This window comes from Panthera uncia, chromosome C2 (genome assembly GCF_023721935.1).
Source record: "Panthera uncia isolate 11264 chromosome C2, Puncia_PCG_1.0, whole genome shotgun sequence".
Classification (NCBI taxonomy): domain Eukaryota; kingdom Metazoa; phylum Chordata; class Mammalia; order Carnivora; family Felidae; genus Panthera; species Panthera uncia.
The window spans coordinates 13,876,803-13,892,851 of NC_064810.1; the positions used below are offsets into that span (position 1 = coordinate 13,876,803).

The 16,049-nt window shown below is 38.0% G+C and overlaps 2 protein-coding genes across 2 annotated transcripts; one reads left to right on the forward strand and one right to left on the reverse strand.

Moving 5' to 3' along the window:
• Positions 1–6,650: 6,650 nt before the first annotated feature.
• LOC125921507 (keratin-associated protein 21-1-like) lies at positions 6,651–9,529 on the reverse strand. Its single transcript, XM_049629148.1, has 2 exons — positions 9,486–9,529; positions 6,651–6,964 (listed from the first exon to the last, which is right to left on the reverse strand). The coding sequence occupies exons 1-2, from the start codon at positions 9,527–9,529 to the stop codon at positions 6,730–6,732; spliced, it is 279 nt and encodes a 92-aa protein (XP_049485105.1). The 3' UTR covers positions 6,651–6,729.
• Positions 9,530–10,709: 1,180 nt separating this feature from the next.
• On the forward strand, positions 10,710–10,856 carry LOC125922072 (keratin-associated protein 22-1-like). Its single transcript, XM_049629959.1, has one exon. The coding sequence runs from the start codon at positions 10,710–10,712 to the stop codon at positions 10,854–10,856; it is 147 nt and encodes a 48-aa protein (XP_049485916.1).
• The last annotated feature ends 5,193 nt before the right edge of the window (positions 10,857–16,049 follow it).

Consider the following 16,049-nt stretch of genomic DNA (forward strand, 5'->3'; position numbering starts at 1 on the left):
ATGTCCCGGGAGTTGCTTTGCCTTTCCTGGGGAAAATAGCACCCAGGAAATATTACCTAAGATATTCTCTAAAACAGTATTACCTACACAATATTTTACATTTACATACAGGAGACAAAAATCAGGTAGTGCTGAGAACTGCCGCTTGAGTCTGTTACTCCTCTTTACTTTTTCGCGGGTGTAAAATGTCAATGGTTTTTACCACATCTCAGAGTCTTTCTGAGGATTATGTGAGGTAACGCACCCAAGGGGTTTCACGCAGTAACTGCTCTGTGGTAAACAGCTAGTAAGTGCTGTGGAATGGTCATTATTATTAAAATAACAATTATACATTGTTACACAGAGTTCTGGCGTAAGAATTCCAAGAACAGCCCCAGGCAAGATAAACAGACAATATTCCCATGTATACAAAGAAGCAGAAGATACACCATGCATATGATAGTGCATGATACCCCATCGACAACAGTTATTAAATTCCAGGCATGGTTTAAATGCTTTACATGTCTTAACACATTTCATTCCCATAAAAGCACTAAAATGTAGGTGGTGATTTTTATATTAGAATGGCAAGGCCCAAGAATTTGCATAATTTGCCCAATGTCATAGGCAGCCGTGTGATGGAATCGAAGTCTCACACAGTGCAATGTTGCTGGAAGCCGAGCTCTCCCAGCCTGAGTGGCAGGGCCCGGGCTGTGGACGGATTGGTGACTGCAGGCGGCCCGCCGACAGCGAAGCTTCTTGTCCTCCCGCTTTTAGGTAATTTGGCCTTAATAAAGTACCTGGGGTATTGTCTGTTGGGGAATGGCCCTCGGCAGGCCCCCTGGAAAAAGAACCATCAGGGAAGAAAATAAGTTTCCGCAAGAAATTGTGCGGCCTTACGTCTAGCCCTTGCCATCCCCTAAGGAGACTCCTCTACTTACAGGAAGGATAGCCTCATGCCTTTGCCAGCAAAGAGGGCCCGTAAAGGAGAGACATATGGATTTGAAAGCCCCACTCCGGCAACTAAAGAGTATATCTCTGGGCACAGGTGACTTCAACCCCTAGGCCCACCTGGCCCCCCGGAGGCATTCCAGATGATGACTGAACGTAGTCGGTTAAGGTACAGAATGGTTCATTGGTTCCTAGGTGCACTGTCTTTCTGAGAATGTATGGGGCATGGGTTTCTAAGGCTTTTTCGGCCCCTTTCTGGCACCTCGGACCGAGGCAAACACACTGTTCTTCTGGCCTCATGTGGTTAGGAGGTCATGTCCCTGTAACTGTTCCACTTGAGGTGTTGAGAAATGGAGGGCCTTTCATGAGAACAGCAGAGCAAATGCTTTGTAGGTTCTAGATAAACACAGATGCATAATGGAATAATGTAAGAAATTAATCAAGAATCAAAGGGTATGCAAGAACTTTACGAGAAAATCGCCCTGTTATTTCTTAAAGGTTGATCACACATAGGAACATTTTTAAAATGAGGCAATGTTAGAAAAACATAGATGATGTATGTTACAAGGAAATCACTAGCATATATAATGCCACGTTTGCTACAATAAATCAGCCAGTTCAACACACTGCTGTTGTCTGTGTCTCTTTTTATTTTTGTTTCAGTTTTATTTGCACCTTTTTGCGACGCTGTTCATCCTTTGGGAACCCCTGGACCTGCTGGAGCTGGACTCTGGCACAATGTATTTATACATACTTTTTGTCTCGTGAGACAGCCTAGGAGTTGCGATTCCTGCTATAATAATGGATTATTTATAATGGAAATCCATGAATTTACACTGATGTAAATAAAGGAATAATGAAGCAGAAGGAAAAAGTTCCTTGCAGTAGAATGCCAGCCAATGTAATGAAAAAAGATGAAAATCAGAAAAATCAACATTTGCAATCCATCATCATCATAAATAATTCAGGCAAGGAAGAAAAATAAGTGCCAAGACTAATGATCAATTTGGGGATTTGAATGGAATATTTATAAAGTCACAAAATATCTCTACCAAAATACTTCTTAATGGCTAGCAGAATAATAAAAATACCTTTCAAGTAGAGAAACCTGGTCCTCACCATAAGGATCAAGTATAAAATTATCACCATCAGTATTGGAACAAATCAACTTCAAGTGTGAACCGATAGAGTATAATGAAAAGAAAACATTTGCACTCCCTTTATTTGCTTGACAAAATGCATAATCTTTTTCTAAAGTAGTTAAATTTTTTTTGGTTTATTTATTTTTGAGAGAGAGAGAGACAGAGAGAGACACACACAGAGTGAGAGAAGGGGAGGGGCAGAGAGAGAGGGAGACACAGAATCCAAAGCAAGATCCAGGCTCTGAGTTGTCAGCACAGAGCCTGACACGGGGATCGAACTCATGAACTGTGAGATCCTGACTGGAGGCAAAGTCAACCACCTAACCAACTGAGCCACCCAGGCACCCTACATAACCTTGTTCTAATCATGAGGAAACATTAGGCAAATCAGAACTGAGGAATATTCTAAAAGAAAAAGCAATCTCTTGTAATCTGTAAGAATATTAGGGTCATAGAAGAGACTAGACAGCGTGACAACTGGGTGCACTGTGTGACCCCAGATTAGATTATTTTTCTACGAGACCATTGTTAGAGCAATTAATTCCTGGAATGAATTTTGTAGAAATGAAGAGGCAGAGGCAGACTGAATGGGGCGGGGGGAAGCTGAGTTGGCTGTAGGCTCAGTGGAGGGCTCAGGAAACAATATGGGAGTTTCTGAAGTTGGGATTTCCCAGAAGAGTAGTTGGAGATTGGGGCGAGAAGGCATGTCATTATACCCTACACTGATCCATCACGGGAGGCTGGCTGCAGGAAACAGGTATTGTCTTGTGCCAGGGGTACTCTTCAGCTGAAGGCACTTTGCTTGTAACACCCCAGTAAATGGAGAGTCATGTCTTCATTGCTGAAAAAGATACAGTACTATTGCCCCCCAAAATTCGAGGAAATGGGGATCCAAGGTGAATGCACAACATTCAAACTTACATGTGTTAGGGGTATAAGCATCATAAATGTAAAAAAAAAATAGTGTAAAGTTCTTGAGTAATTCACCTATTACCCAGGATTCTCAGAGATACAATTTTGATACTTCATAGGTGGAATTTTGGTCTCAGGATTTATTATAAGGCACAAAGTTGCCTTATGTGCACTCAGTGCTTGCTTGACCTTTCGGTTTCCTAACTTTTGGCATATCTAATGATCTTAATCTTTGTTTCAGAAAATATTGGTTTATGAGGGGCACCTGAGTGGCTCAGTCGGTGAAGCGTCCAACTTTGGCTTAGGTCATGATCTCATGGTTCGTGAGTTCAAGCCCCACCTCAGTCTCTGTGCTGACAGCTCAGAGCCTGGAGCCTGCTTTGGATTCTGTGTGCCTCTCTCTCTCTGCTCCTCACCTGCTCTTGCTCTCTCTCAAAAATGAAAATAAAAATATTAAAAAATTTAAAATATGTATTGGATTATGAAATATATGAATATTATAATTGATGCAATCAGAAAAAATAGATTTTGACATGTTTTAGTAAATAATTATCTTGCAATGTTAAGAATATATTAATGTATTGGGGCACCTGGGTGGCCCAGTCGGTTGGGATTCTGACTTCTGCTAAGGTCATGATCTCGCGGTTTGTGAGTTCTAGTCCTGGGTCAGGCTCTGTGCTGACAGGTCGGAGCCTGGATCCTGCTTCAGATTTTGTGTCTCCCTCTCTCTCTGCCCTTCTTCTGCTTGCACTCTGTCTCTCTCTCTCTCTGAAAAATAAACATTAAAATTAAAAATATATATATTTATTAACATTGTGAAATAATAGAAGTTTGGGAAGTGCTCTAGATTTCATGAAATGCTAGATTATAATAAGCAATAAGTTGCAAAATATGATAGTTTTTATGAATTGAATTCTGTATCAGAAATAAAAGCTATATAGGGGGTGCCTGGGTGGTTCAGTCAGTTGAGCATCCGATTTTGGCTCAGGTCATGATCTCAGGTTTGAGCCCCATGTCAGGCTTTGTGCTGACAGTGTGGAGCCTGCTCTCGATTCTGTCTCCCTCTGTCTCTGCCTCTCCCCAGCTCATGCTTGCTCTCTCTCTCTCTCTCTCAAAAATAAATAAACATTTAAAAAAGAAATATTAAAAAACTGAATCTGACTATGAATTATGTAATAGTATTGTTCAGGAATGATTGCATGTGCTTGTGCATTCGTGTGTGTGTGTGTGTGTGTGTGTGTGTGTGTGGTGAGAGTCAGACACAGAGCCACAGAGAGAGACAGAGAACAGACAGGCAGAAAGGGGGAAACCAACGTGGCAAAATGCTAACAATTGTCAAATCTAGGTAGAGAGTACTTAGCTGTTCATTATACTGCCTTCTCTACTTAATTGAGGGTTTGAAATTTTTCAAAAGTAAATGCTGGGAGAAATGAGTTTATATAGAGAAGAATACTATTTTTTGGAGTACCAAAATCTGTAGTGAGTCACTTCTTTAATGCCTAAATGTAAGTGACTCCTGTTTGAAAGGCTGAATATAAGCATAAAGGATAAAAAAAGGAAAAAGGAAAAATAAAACCCATAAAATAGAATGATGAAAGAGTGCAAAAAGTATGCAACCTTTGGGTAACACAAAAGGAAACTAAGAATACATAAATACAATATTTATGCTTGCTTCTGCACTAAGAAAGCAGAAGAAAATGAAAATACAAATGGGGTGAGTGCAAATGGATGGGAGGGATAAATACAGGAGTGAGACTTCTCTGAATATATCTTTTTATATAGTTTTGATTTCTGAACCATGGAAATACTTAATATATTTAAAAAAAAAACAGAATAAATACACCTGAAATTGAATATAAATGGAAATAAAAGAATGTCCCCCATAAAATGAATAGCATAACTACTCAGGAAGAAAATTAATTAGTTAATTCATATAAATGTTGAACACAATAATCTGTCCATTCTTGGTGGGATCTCTTCTGATGCTAAAAATGCTGCATCGCATTCAGTGTGGCAATTCAGACTGTATATTGTGCGCAGGTTTGAATAGAGTTAACACAGCAATGTGTTGGGGCCCAGAGTGCTCACTGTAAGAAAAAAAAAAAAAGAAGCAATGTGGAACAGGGAAATGTAAAGGAATCTTATGTTTTCCAGTTTCGGTTGGAGTCATTCATAATTTGAAGCCATTAAAGAAGTGAACAAACCAATGTGAATACAAAGTAGATGTTTGCTTGGGGCTGTTAGCAGTGGCATTTAACCTGAAGTGAAATATGTTAGAGAAGATAACAACGTCAACCAAATATGGTCATGTTAAGACAGTGTAAGGGGCAGGGGTGCCTGGTTGGCTCAGTCGGTTGAGCATTGACTTTTGATCTCAGATCAGGCCTTGAGTTTAAGTCTCACGTTGGGCTCTGTGCTAGGTGTGGAGCCTACGTTTAAAAAAAAAAAAGCTTAAGGGCAGATCTTGGAAAATTATAATCAGCAACAATTTTGTCTTGTGAGTCTATAATGAGGGGCCTATTCTCTAATTTGCATCAATATCTAATTTATTTGTGTTCAATTATTATGACCTATGAGGCAGGCCAAAATAGTTTTAAAATCTCCCATTTCTTGGGATGGACAGCATAGACCATCCAAGCTTTTGCATACTATGAAATAGAAAATTCTAAGCTTCAAGAGTAAAGGAAATTAAGAAAGACAAGTTTTCATAAAATAATGGCTTTCTAAAGAAACAAAGAAGGTGCTTTCCTTCTGGGTTATGATTTTTCCAGGGATCTTAATTCCTTCTTACGGTTTCAACTTTTTTACTACCTTGGGCCAGTCAAAATGAATTGGGACATATCCATTATCTTGCGCTAAAACACTACTTAAACTCATTCATGTCTAACACAAAAGCTTGAAATGCTCTATCAAGAGAAGATAATTGGCCAACTTTACGGGCACATTAGTCACAGAAAATTAGTGGAAAAACAAGTGATTACAGCTACCACTGTGAAATCACATAAATCACAGGAGAAAGAAATCTCAAGAAAACAAGAGTATAGAATGCCATCAAATGGCTCTAAAGTTAAATATGTAATGGATTTTAGGAAAGTTGTCACTTAAAAAAAAAAACAACAACTATGTATTTCCAGATACATAGGAGTTATGTAGAAGAATAGGTTTAAACCTCTCTACCTCTTGTGTCAAACAAGCATAGGAAATGCTTCTTATTTATGCCCCAAAACAGATTAGAACTGGAGAGTCATATGCCAACTTTCATATCTTCTAAAGTATTTCGCCGGTTACGGTTTTGGTGTAAAAGCACTTGGAACAAATAGCGTTTCCAGGCAATGTTTAACTAAATCGACAGACATTATCTTTTCTCGTCCTCACAATAAACCAGCATAACACGTGCTATCAGTGCCTTACCCAAGTAGAAAAGCGAGGACATTAAATGAACAGAAAGCTAGGTTTATTATTTCAGACCGAATAAGTTTATTAAGAAAACAGAGAAATAGTTCTTGCATGAAAATCGAAACAGAGAATCTGTGACTGCATCAAGGCGATGAGGAACCACGCAGTGCTCAGGGTGAATTTCAAATGCTCCCACTTTTCATGAGTTAAATACAGGAATGATAATTCTGTATTTGACCAAAAGGGCACCAGAAGGCAAGCCTTCAACAAAGGTCAGACCGCGTGGGGCTCAGATTTGGTGAATCCCACGTCCAGGCATAGAGGGTGAGAGTCCCCCACGGTGCCCTCATTACCAGTAGCCACAGCCAGAGCCACAGCCATAGCAGGAGCCATAGCCACAGCCCAGGCCTCTGTAGCCACAGCCTCCATAGCCACAGCCTCTGTAGCCCCAGCCTTTGTAGCCAGAGCTTCCATAGCCGCAGCCTCCGTAGCCGCAGCCTCCGTAGCCGCAGCCTCCATAGCCGCAGCCTCCATAAGAGTTTCCGTAGTAGCTGCCACACATGACGTTGGCTGTTGAGGTTGTGCTTGGGTAGAGAAGGCGAGGAGAAGTGTCACTTCACTGTGGACAACTCCCCCTCCCGAGGGCCTTTTTATATGCTCTCAATGTGGGTGTCACCCGCCATATATACCATGCCACTGGCTAATTTTATGACTAATCTAATTAGTCTGTTGTTCCTCTACCATAAAATAATTCTTGGAGGTGTTTGGGAGGCTTGTTGTGTTTGGCTCTCAGTTTGGACTCTTCTCATCCAATTGAGGGCTTCAAAGAGAGGAGATACACCCTCACACCAACGCAGTGTTGTCCCAAATTAGACTGTCATTTCAGCTTCATATAACCATCCTTTATATCAAGAAAGAATACATTTATTAGTCTCAATCTTATTTGCTCTTGGCATCGGTTGGTTGCACTAACATTTTTTAACATTTCATAAGAACCAAATTACTTTTGACTCATCAGTTTTTCTTTTTCTAAAGAAGTAAGGTTTATTTATTCATTTTGAGAAAGAGAGAGCAGTGCGGTCAGGGAAGGAGCAGAGAGAGAGAGAGAGAGAGAGAGAGAGAGAGGGAGAGAGAGAACCCCAAGCAGGCCCTGTGCTGTCAGCGCAGTGCCCGATGCAGGGCTTGAACCCGTGAAATGTGAGATTGTGACCTGAGCCAAAACCAAGTTGGATGCTTAACCAATGGTGCCCCATCTTCTTTTGATCCAAGTTAATTGTTTTCTTCAGGGTTTCAGCTCATTTTCTATACTAAAACCATAATGTAACTTTCATCCTCATGATATTGATAATAATCTAGTTAAATTTTTCAACATACCAAGTCTGAGCAAAATGTATTACACTTTTCTAGGTATACCAATAGGTCTGATTCTCACTTATGTTCAGTCTCTACCTAAGAACTACAAGACAGACGTTATCCCTTGGAATCCAATTGCTCTGCTTTTTTCCCCTCTAAATCAGGCACACAATTATACAAATTAGGATTCTCATTAATATTAGAATTATATTCTAAGTAACTATCCAACAGGTTTAACATCACATATTTATGTTTATCAGTGTATCACACAGAGGTCCGTTCCTTTAGCAAAACACCCAATCATTATTCTCTTTGTAACCAATCATATTGTGTTCTCTTGCATAACCTTGGCATTACTATTAGTCTTTATTCAAATTAATGTGATAATGCCTCCCATTGGGAGGCACAGGAAAAGTGAGAATAGCTTCACATGACAGACTTTACAAGAATGAATTTGGGGAGGTGTCATTACCCACACATCATGTGTAATCTGTCAGTATATTCCTGTTATTGTATTGATATTTCTGAGTCAAACTATTATTTTTATGTATCCCTTCATAACCGTAGGCGGGGACAGAGAGAATAAGCAGTTGGACACTCTCCGTATTTTAGTTAACTCTTCTCCAGAGATCATAAGAATGAAGACACAAGATTTAAAACTTTTCCAATCCATCTGTCCTTTTAAGTATATCTAATGAGTCAATGCCTCTTAATAAAATAGAACGTTTTCAGGGGCACCTGGGTGGCTCAGTTGGTTAAGTGTCCGACTTCGGCTCAGGTCATGATCTCATGGTTCCTGAGTTCCCACATCGGGTTCTTTAGCACAGGGCCGGCTTCAGATTCTCTCTTCCCTTCCCTCCACTCATGCGTTCTCTCTCTCTCAAAAATAATTAAACATTAAAAAAATAGACTGTTTTCATAATAAGGATCCTATGAAACACATTCAACCTGTAATTTAATGTGTGTGTTTGAATGTTCTTTCCATGCATGTCTTTTGGTAGCTTCATTTTTATAAAATAGACATGTTATTGGGTCATTTTATTCACCATGTACCGGGTTGAGATATTACAAGGAGAGGACATCTTCACTATATCATTTTCAAATTTTTCATAAAGAAAATAAAAGTAATTTCAACTGTCACAGTGCAATCAAGTAATAACTTAGAACAAGTTTTCAAATAAAAACTAATTTAAATAATGTGATGATCAGTCTTCCTCGAGGCTAAGTTCTTAGAACATCACCTGAAATTTGTATTGCTAAATGGCAACAGTCAATTTAAAAAAAAAACCCTATAATTAACTTTAAAAAAATTTTTTGGTAGTTGATTAATGTAGCTGCAAAAGACATTACTGTTCTGTGCAATACGATGTCTCTAATAACAACATTCACTAGGTTATTTCTCTATAGAATTTACTTCCTGGAGCTAATTTGTTTCTTCTGGAGAACTGAGTTCTTTCTCTGATGATAGCAGTAAGAGCTTGCCAGCCCAGTGAGATTCCATTGACAATTTGTTTTCTGCTGTGATTTTCTGAACTATGTTTGGTTCTTAAGTACATCCCATAATCAAAAGCAGAGTAAAAGAACGCTCCTTGCGTCCTCCTTTGCAGCTAATATCCCATTTTCTTCTGTTTCATTGCAAACCTTCACACGTGTTTCCATCGTAGCTTTCTGTTCTCTCTTTACATCTTTGATCACACCTTTTGATCTTTGGTCCTTACCACGCCCCACTAAAACCGCCCCTGAACGTCTCACCAACACCCCAATCTTGTCACATCTAGAGATTCAGCCTTCTTCATTTTACTAAGTCTCGGAGAAGTGTTCAGATTCACCCGTTTCTCTTTTCCTTCCTGAAAGGCTCCCCGACACTTACCTACATCCTACCACACACATTTGATTTAATTTCAGTATCTCCAGTTGCTCCCTCTTAGTATTTTTTTTTCTTTTCTCTTTTTCAGATTTTGTTTTCAAATATGAAGGTGCCCAGCTAGGTGCTTGACCCTCTTATAGTTTCTATAGAAATTCTCTTTTTTTTTTTTTTTTTTAAATTGTTTATTTAGTTTTGAGTTGAGAGAGAGAGACAGAGCATGAGCTGGGGAGGGGCAGAGAAAGAGGGAGGCACAGAATCCGAAGCAGGCTGCAGGCTCTGAGCTGTCAGCCCAGAGCCCCACATAGGGCTCGAACTCACAGACCATGAGATCGTGACCTGAGTCGAAGTCGGACGTTCAACCGCCTGAGCCACCCAGGTGCTGCAGAAATTCTCTTTTTTTAAATTAAGTTTTTAATTTTAATTCTGGTGTAGATAACATACAGTGTTATTTTGGTTTTAGGTGTATAATATAGTATTTAAGCTCTCTTCAAGGATTACTTTACATACATTATTTTAGCCAATTGATCTCGCTTCACATTTCCAATTCTGACACATATCCAAATGATAACTTGACATCCCTCAAAAATTTAATAAAATGAAACTAAGTTCTTGATTCTTCATACCCTCCCCCCAAATCTTTTTCTGCCACATCTTCTCCACAAGGTTTCCATCCTTCTCTACCTCTGTGAAACCATTCTTTTGTTTCCAAAGGTGCATATTTGCAGATGGGAAGGAGGATCTTATTAAAGAAAAAAAAAAGAATTTTGAAGAAGTGAAATCTGTATGGGTTATGTGATCTCGTGGTAGTTAGTAATATACTTTAGATTTCACATCTGGAGCAAACAAGTCACCACAATAGGTGAAAAAACTTTCGTTAAAACGCATGATTTCATTACAGGCATCCTGACACATGGCAAAATTATGTTATAGATATATTGGTTACACGGAATTCTTGAGATGATTATAATGCCACTTAGTTTGAAACATGAATCCAATAGATTGTGGTTTGCCCCATATATCACTCAATTGGCATATAAGGCCCCTGTAGATTAGAAACTTAACACCCTAGAAAACGATTCTTCTCTTCATCTGAGCCTTCTCCTCACACTATGAACTTCTACAATAATTACTATGGTGGCCTGGGCTATGGCTATAATGGCCTGAGATGTGGCTATGGATGTGGCTATCGTGGTTATGGATATGCCTGTTATCGTCCATGCTGCTATGGTGGATATTGGTATTCTGGATTCTTCTGATAAATTCTAGATTGCTAATCTATTTAGGAAATCTTCCCATGAGGTACTGTATGTACCTCCTTTATTATGTATAATAGATGTGTTATTGTCTATTCAAATAGTGACAATTGAATCTTAGACTACGATGTAACATCAGAACTTTTTTGATTGAAATCACCGGAGTTTTCAACAATTTAGAAATGTATTCATTTGATCTTATATTATTTTATGATCGAATACAAATAATCTTCACCGTTCCCATTTGGGAAAATGTCTAAATTCATTTTTCATTAAAAGCAATCTGTTTTGGGGGCGTCTGGGTGGCGCAGTCGGTTAAGCGTCCGACTTCAGCCAGGTCACGATCTCGCGGTCCGTGAGTTCGAGCCCCGCGTCAGGCTCTGGGCTGATGGCTCGGAGCCTGGAGCCTGTTTCCGATTCTGTGTCTCCCTCTCTCTCTGCCCCTCCCCCATTCATGCTCTGTCTCTCTCTGTCCCAAAAATAAATAAAAAATGTTGAAAAAAAAATTAAAAAAAAAAAGCAATCTGTTTTGCATACCTACAACATTTTTGTGTATATTTATTTACCTAGGTTTTTCGTGTGTGTGTGTGTGTGTGTGTGTGTGTGACTGTTGACCCTTTGGATACCTTTAGTTTGTAAATTAGAGGTGTGGTTGAATAACTACATTCAACCACTGCTTTTATTTTTATTTTTAATTTTTTAAAATTCTGATACAGTTAACATACAGTATTATATTAGTTTCAGGTGAACAATATAGTGAGTCAACAATTCCTTACCACCCACTGTTCATCAGGACAAGTATACTCCTTAATCCTGACCACCTATTTCAAGCATCCCCCCAAACATCCCCTCTGATAACCATCAGTTTGTTTTTCACAGTTAAGAGTCTTTCTTGGCTTCTCTCTCTCTTTTCCCTTTGCTCATTTGTTTTGTTTCTTAAATTCCACATATGAATGATATTTTATAGTATTTGTCTTTCTCTGACTGACTTATTTTAATTAGCACTATACTCTCTAAGTCCATCCATGTCGTTGCAAATGGCAAGATTTCATTCTTTTTATGGCTTAATAATATTCCCTGGTATATACATGCCACATCTTCTTCATCCATTCTTCTATTGATGAACATTTGGGATGCTTCCATAATTTGGCTATTGTAAATAATGCTGCAATAAAAATAAGGGTTATTTATCTTTTTGAATGCATGTTTTCATATTCTTTGGGTGAATTCCTAGTAGCAGAATTACTGGATCATATGGTAGTTCTATTTGTAATTTTTTGAGGAACCTCCATAATATTTTCCACAGTGGCTGCATTCCCAACAAGACTGCATTAAGTTTCCTTTTTCTCCACATCTTTCCCAACACTTGCTGTTTCTTGTGTTTTTTATTTTAGCCATTCTGACAGGTGTGAAGTAATATCTTACTGTGGTTGTGATTTGCATTTTCCTGATGGTTAGTGAGGATAAGCATCCTTTCATGTGTCTGTTGTCCATTTGAACGTCTTCTTGGGAGAAATGTCTGTTCATGTCTTCTGCCCATTTTTAAATTGGATTATTTGTTAGTTTGTTGTTGAGTTGTGTCAGTTCTTTATATATTTTGGATACTAACCCTTTATTGGATATGTCATTTGCAAATATCTTCTCTCATTCAGTAGGTTGTCTTTTAGTTTTTGTTTTGATTGCTTCCTTTGCTGTGCAGAAGCTTTTCATTTTGATATTGTCCTAATGGTTTATTTTCGCTTTTGTTTCCCTTGCCTCAGGAGACACATCTAGAAAAATCTTGGTACAGCTAATGTCAGAGAGATTACTGCCTGTGCTATCTTCTAGGATTTTTGATTTCAGATATTCACATTTAGATCCTTAATTCATTTTTAGTTTATTTTTGTGTATGGTGTAAGAAAGTGGTCCAGTTTCATTATTTTGTATGTAGCTGATCAGTTTTCTCAATACCATGTGTTGAAGAGACTGTCTTTTTATGAATGTATATTCTTTCCTCTTTTGTCAAATATTAACTGACCATATAATCATGAGTTTATTTCTGGGACTTCTATTCTGGTCTATTGATTTATGTGTCTGTTTTTGTGCCAGTATCATACTGTTTTAATCATTACAGGTTGGTAATATAACTTGAAATCTGGAAATGTGATACCTCCAGTTTTGTTTTTCTTTTTCAAGATTGCTTTGGCTATTCCGGGTCTTTTGTGGTTCCATACTAATTTTAGGATTATTTGTTCTAGTTCTATGACAAATACTGAGGAAGATACAGAATCAGTGAAACTTTCAAAGGGTCAATCTCTGCTTGCCTCTTGGAAAGAGACCTATTTCATGACAAGGCAGTGGCTTGTGTGGACTACATATTATGTAAACATAAGTCTGATCCAAGATACAGGATGCAAAGTGTATCCTTGATCCTGGTAGTCTGTTCAGTAAATGTGTTTATAGTAACTTCTTTTAATTCACTAGATTTATTATTATTAATAATAACAATGTCAACAATAATAAAATATGAATCAACAGTATCTATTAATATTTCAAGAAGTAACACTGGAATTTTGTAAAATGAAGACTGACCATGGGTCCACACAAGATTACTTTCTGAATAGAGATGAAAATATGAGGCTGACCAAAATCTTATCCTGCCCCAAACACATGCTTTCTAAAAGCATCTAAAGAAGAGAATTAGGTAGATATGTCTTCCTCCATCAGCTGAATATAGCACGTGGGACTATGTATGATTTCAATTATCTTAAATTCATTGGCTCTTGTTTATGACCTAGCATATGATCTATCTTGGAGAACATTCTATACGTGTACTTGAAAGAAATTTGTGTTTTCTTGGAGTTGGGTGAATGCTCTCTAGAAGGGTGTTAGGTCTAGTTGGTTTATAGTGTTTTTTTCTTTTTCAAGTTTATACACATTATAATCTTTTAGGTAGTTGCTATATCCTTTATGCAAAGTGAGATATTGACATCTTCAGTTATTATTATTACAGTCTCCCTTTTCCTTTCAATTCTGTCAATTTTTTTATTTACTTCAGTGCTCCATTTTTAGCACCAGGTAGATTTAACACCAGTACATATGCTGTATCTTCCTGATAGGTTACTCTACTTATCTTTGCAAAATGTCTCTCTTTATTGCTATTAAATTTTTTTAGCTTTAAAGTATATTTAATCTGATATTTTTATAACCATTCCAGCTTTCTTACTAGTTGTTATTTGCATAATATGTATGTATATTCCTATTTTACTTTCAAGTCATTCGTTTCAAAAGGATTTGATTGTTGAAACATTTTATGAGGGTTACTTTAAAATTTGTTCATATAATTGGAAGACCTGATAGTGTTAGGGTCAGTTAATTATCTTTTCTCATCTGAGTTATAATTTTCTTGTTTCTTGGTATGATGGTATGGTGGTAATTTTGTGTATTAAAAGCATCCTGATCCTATTAAAAATGTTTTTTCAAAAGCAGGTAGTCACCCTGTTTAGGTTAAGCACATGGGTCTTGTGGGCTATGATTCATTATTTTCAGAGTTGCTGCAGTGTTATTTTGGTCTGTTTGGTTTATCTTGCACTGCCGGTTGTCCCACTGGCCCCTGCCATTGCTACCTGAAAGTGTGGAAGGAGTTTTGCCAGCTTATCTGCTGTGTGTCTCTTGGTGGAGCAGTGACATGGTGAGAATCCCCACTTACCTCCCTCACTGCCTAGAGGTCTTTTGAAAGGAGCATGACAGCCTCAGGTATATGAGGACAGAGTCTTCCTGGATCAGGAAATAACTCCCATTAAATAATATATAGATGAAAAGAAACTCACATGAGAAGTTCGAAGATATTTTGAGTTGATTAATAAAGAAGTACAACATACCAAATGTGTGGCTTACCATGGAAAAAGTTATTAGAAGAAAATTTATAGCTTTATATATTTATGTCAGAAAAAAGAACACTTTAAAACTCAATGCTCTAAGATTCTTTAAAAAGCTAGAAATGGAGGAAAGATTAAATATATAGTCAGAAGAATGAAGGAAAAATAAAGACAGGAGTGGAATCAATTTAACAGAAAATGAACAAACTATAAAGAAAATTAATAATACGGTATTTACCTTTCTCTGAGTTATTTCACTTAGCATAATACTCTCCAGCTCCATGCATCTCTTTGCAAATGGCAAGGTTTCATTCTTTTTATGGCTGAGTAATATTGCATCTTACATATCTGTACCACATCGTCTTTATCCATTCATCAGTTGATGGACATTTGAGCTGTTTTGATAATTTGGCTATCGTAGATAATGCTGTGATAAACACTGGAGTGCATGTATCCCTCTGAATTAATATTTTTGCATTCTTTGGTCAACTGCCTAGTAGTGCAGTTGCTAGATCATAACACAGTTCCATATGATTTCACTCATATGTGGAATTTAAAAAAACAAACAAAGGGAAAAAGAGAGAGAGAGAGATGCAAACCAAGAAACAGACCCTTAATTATAGAGAACAAACTGATGGTTACCAGAGGGGAGGTGAGTGGGGGGATGGGTTACATAGGTGATGGGGATTAAGGAGCGTACCGTGATGAGTACCAGGTGATGTACAGAAGTGTTGAATCACTGTATTGTGCACCTGAAACTAATGTATGTTAACTGTATGTCAACTAACTGGAAAGAAAAGAAAAGAAAATCAATAATACCCAAAGTTGGCACTTTGAATAAATCAGCCAAATTGATAAATTATAGACAGATTGATCAAGAATATAAGACAGAGGGGCACCTGGGTGGCTGAGTCGGTTAAGCATCTGACTCTTGGGTTTTAGCTCAGGTAATGATGTCACGGTTCATGGGATCGAGCCCCACGTTGGGCTATGTGCGCACAGCACGGAGCCTACTTGGGATTCTCCCTCTCTCCCTTTCTCTCTGCCCCTCCCTTGCTCTCTCTCTCTCTCTTTCTCTCTCTCTCAAAATAAATAAATAAACTTAAAAAAATAACTTTTGAAAAAAAATCTGTAGGCCCAGGTGTCTTCACTGGAAAATTCTTTTAAATATTTATACCACATTCTTACGTGTAACTTAAGAAAATCGCAGAAGCCTTGGTACTCGAACCCCAATATTTTTCTCCCAAAGTGATACCGAACAAGAGCTATTACACTTGTGAGTATTTTACTTTTGTGCCCAAAACACAGAACACAGAAACTGTTCTTTTCTTTAAATGAT

Bases quoted from the DNA above. Each gene is read 5' to 3' on its own strand.
- LOC125921507 (XM_049629148.1), bottom strand. From the start codon at position 9,529: ATGAAGAAGGCTGAATCTCTAGATGTGACAAGATTGGGGTGTTG. The intron at 6,965-9,485 runs GTGAGACGTTCA...TCTCTACCCAAG, and splicing joins GTGACAAGATTGGGGTGTTG to CACAACCTCAACAGCCAACG.
- LOC125922072 (XM_049629959.1), top strand. From the start codon at position 10,710: ATGAACTTCTACAATAATTACTATGGTGGCCTGGGCTATGGCTATAAT.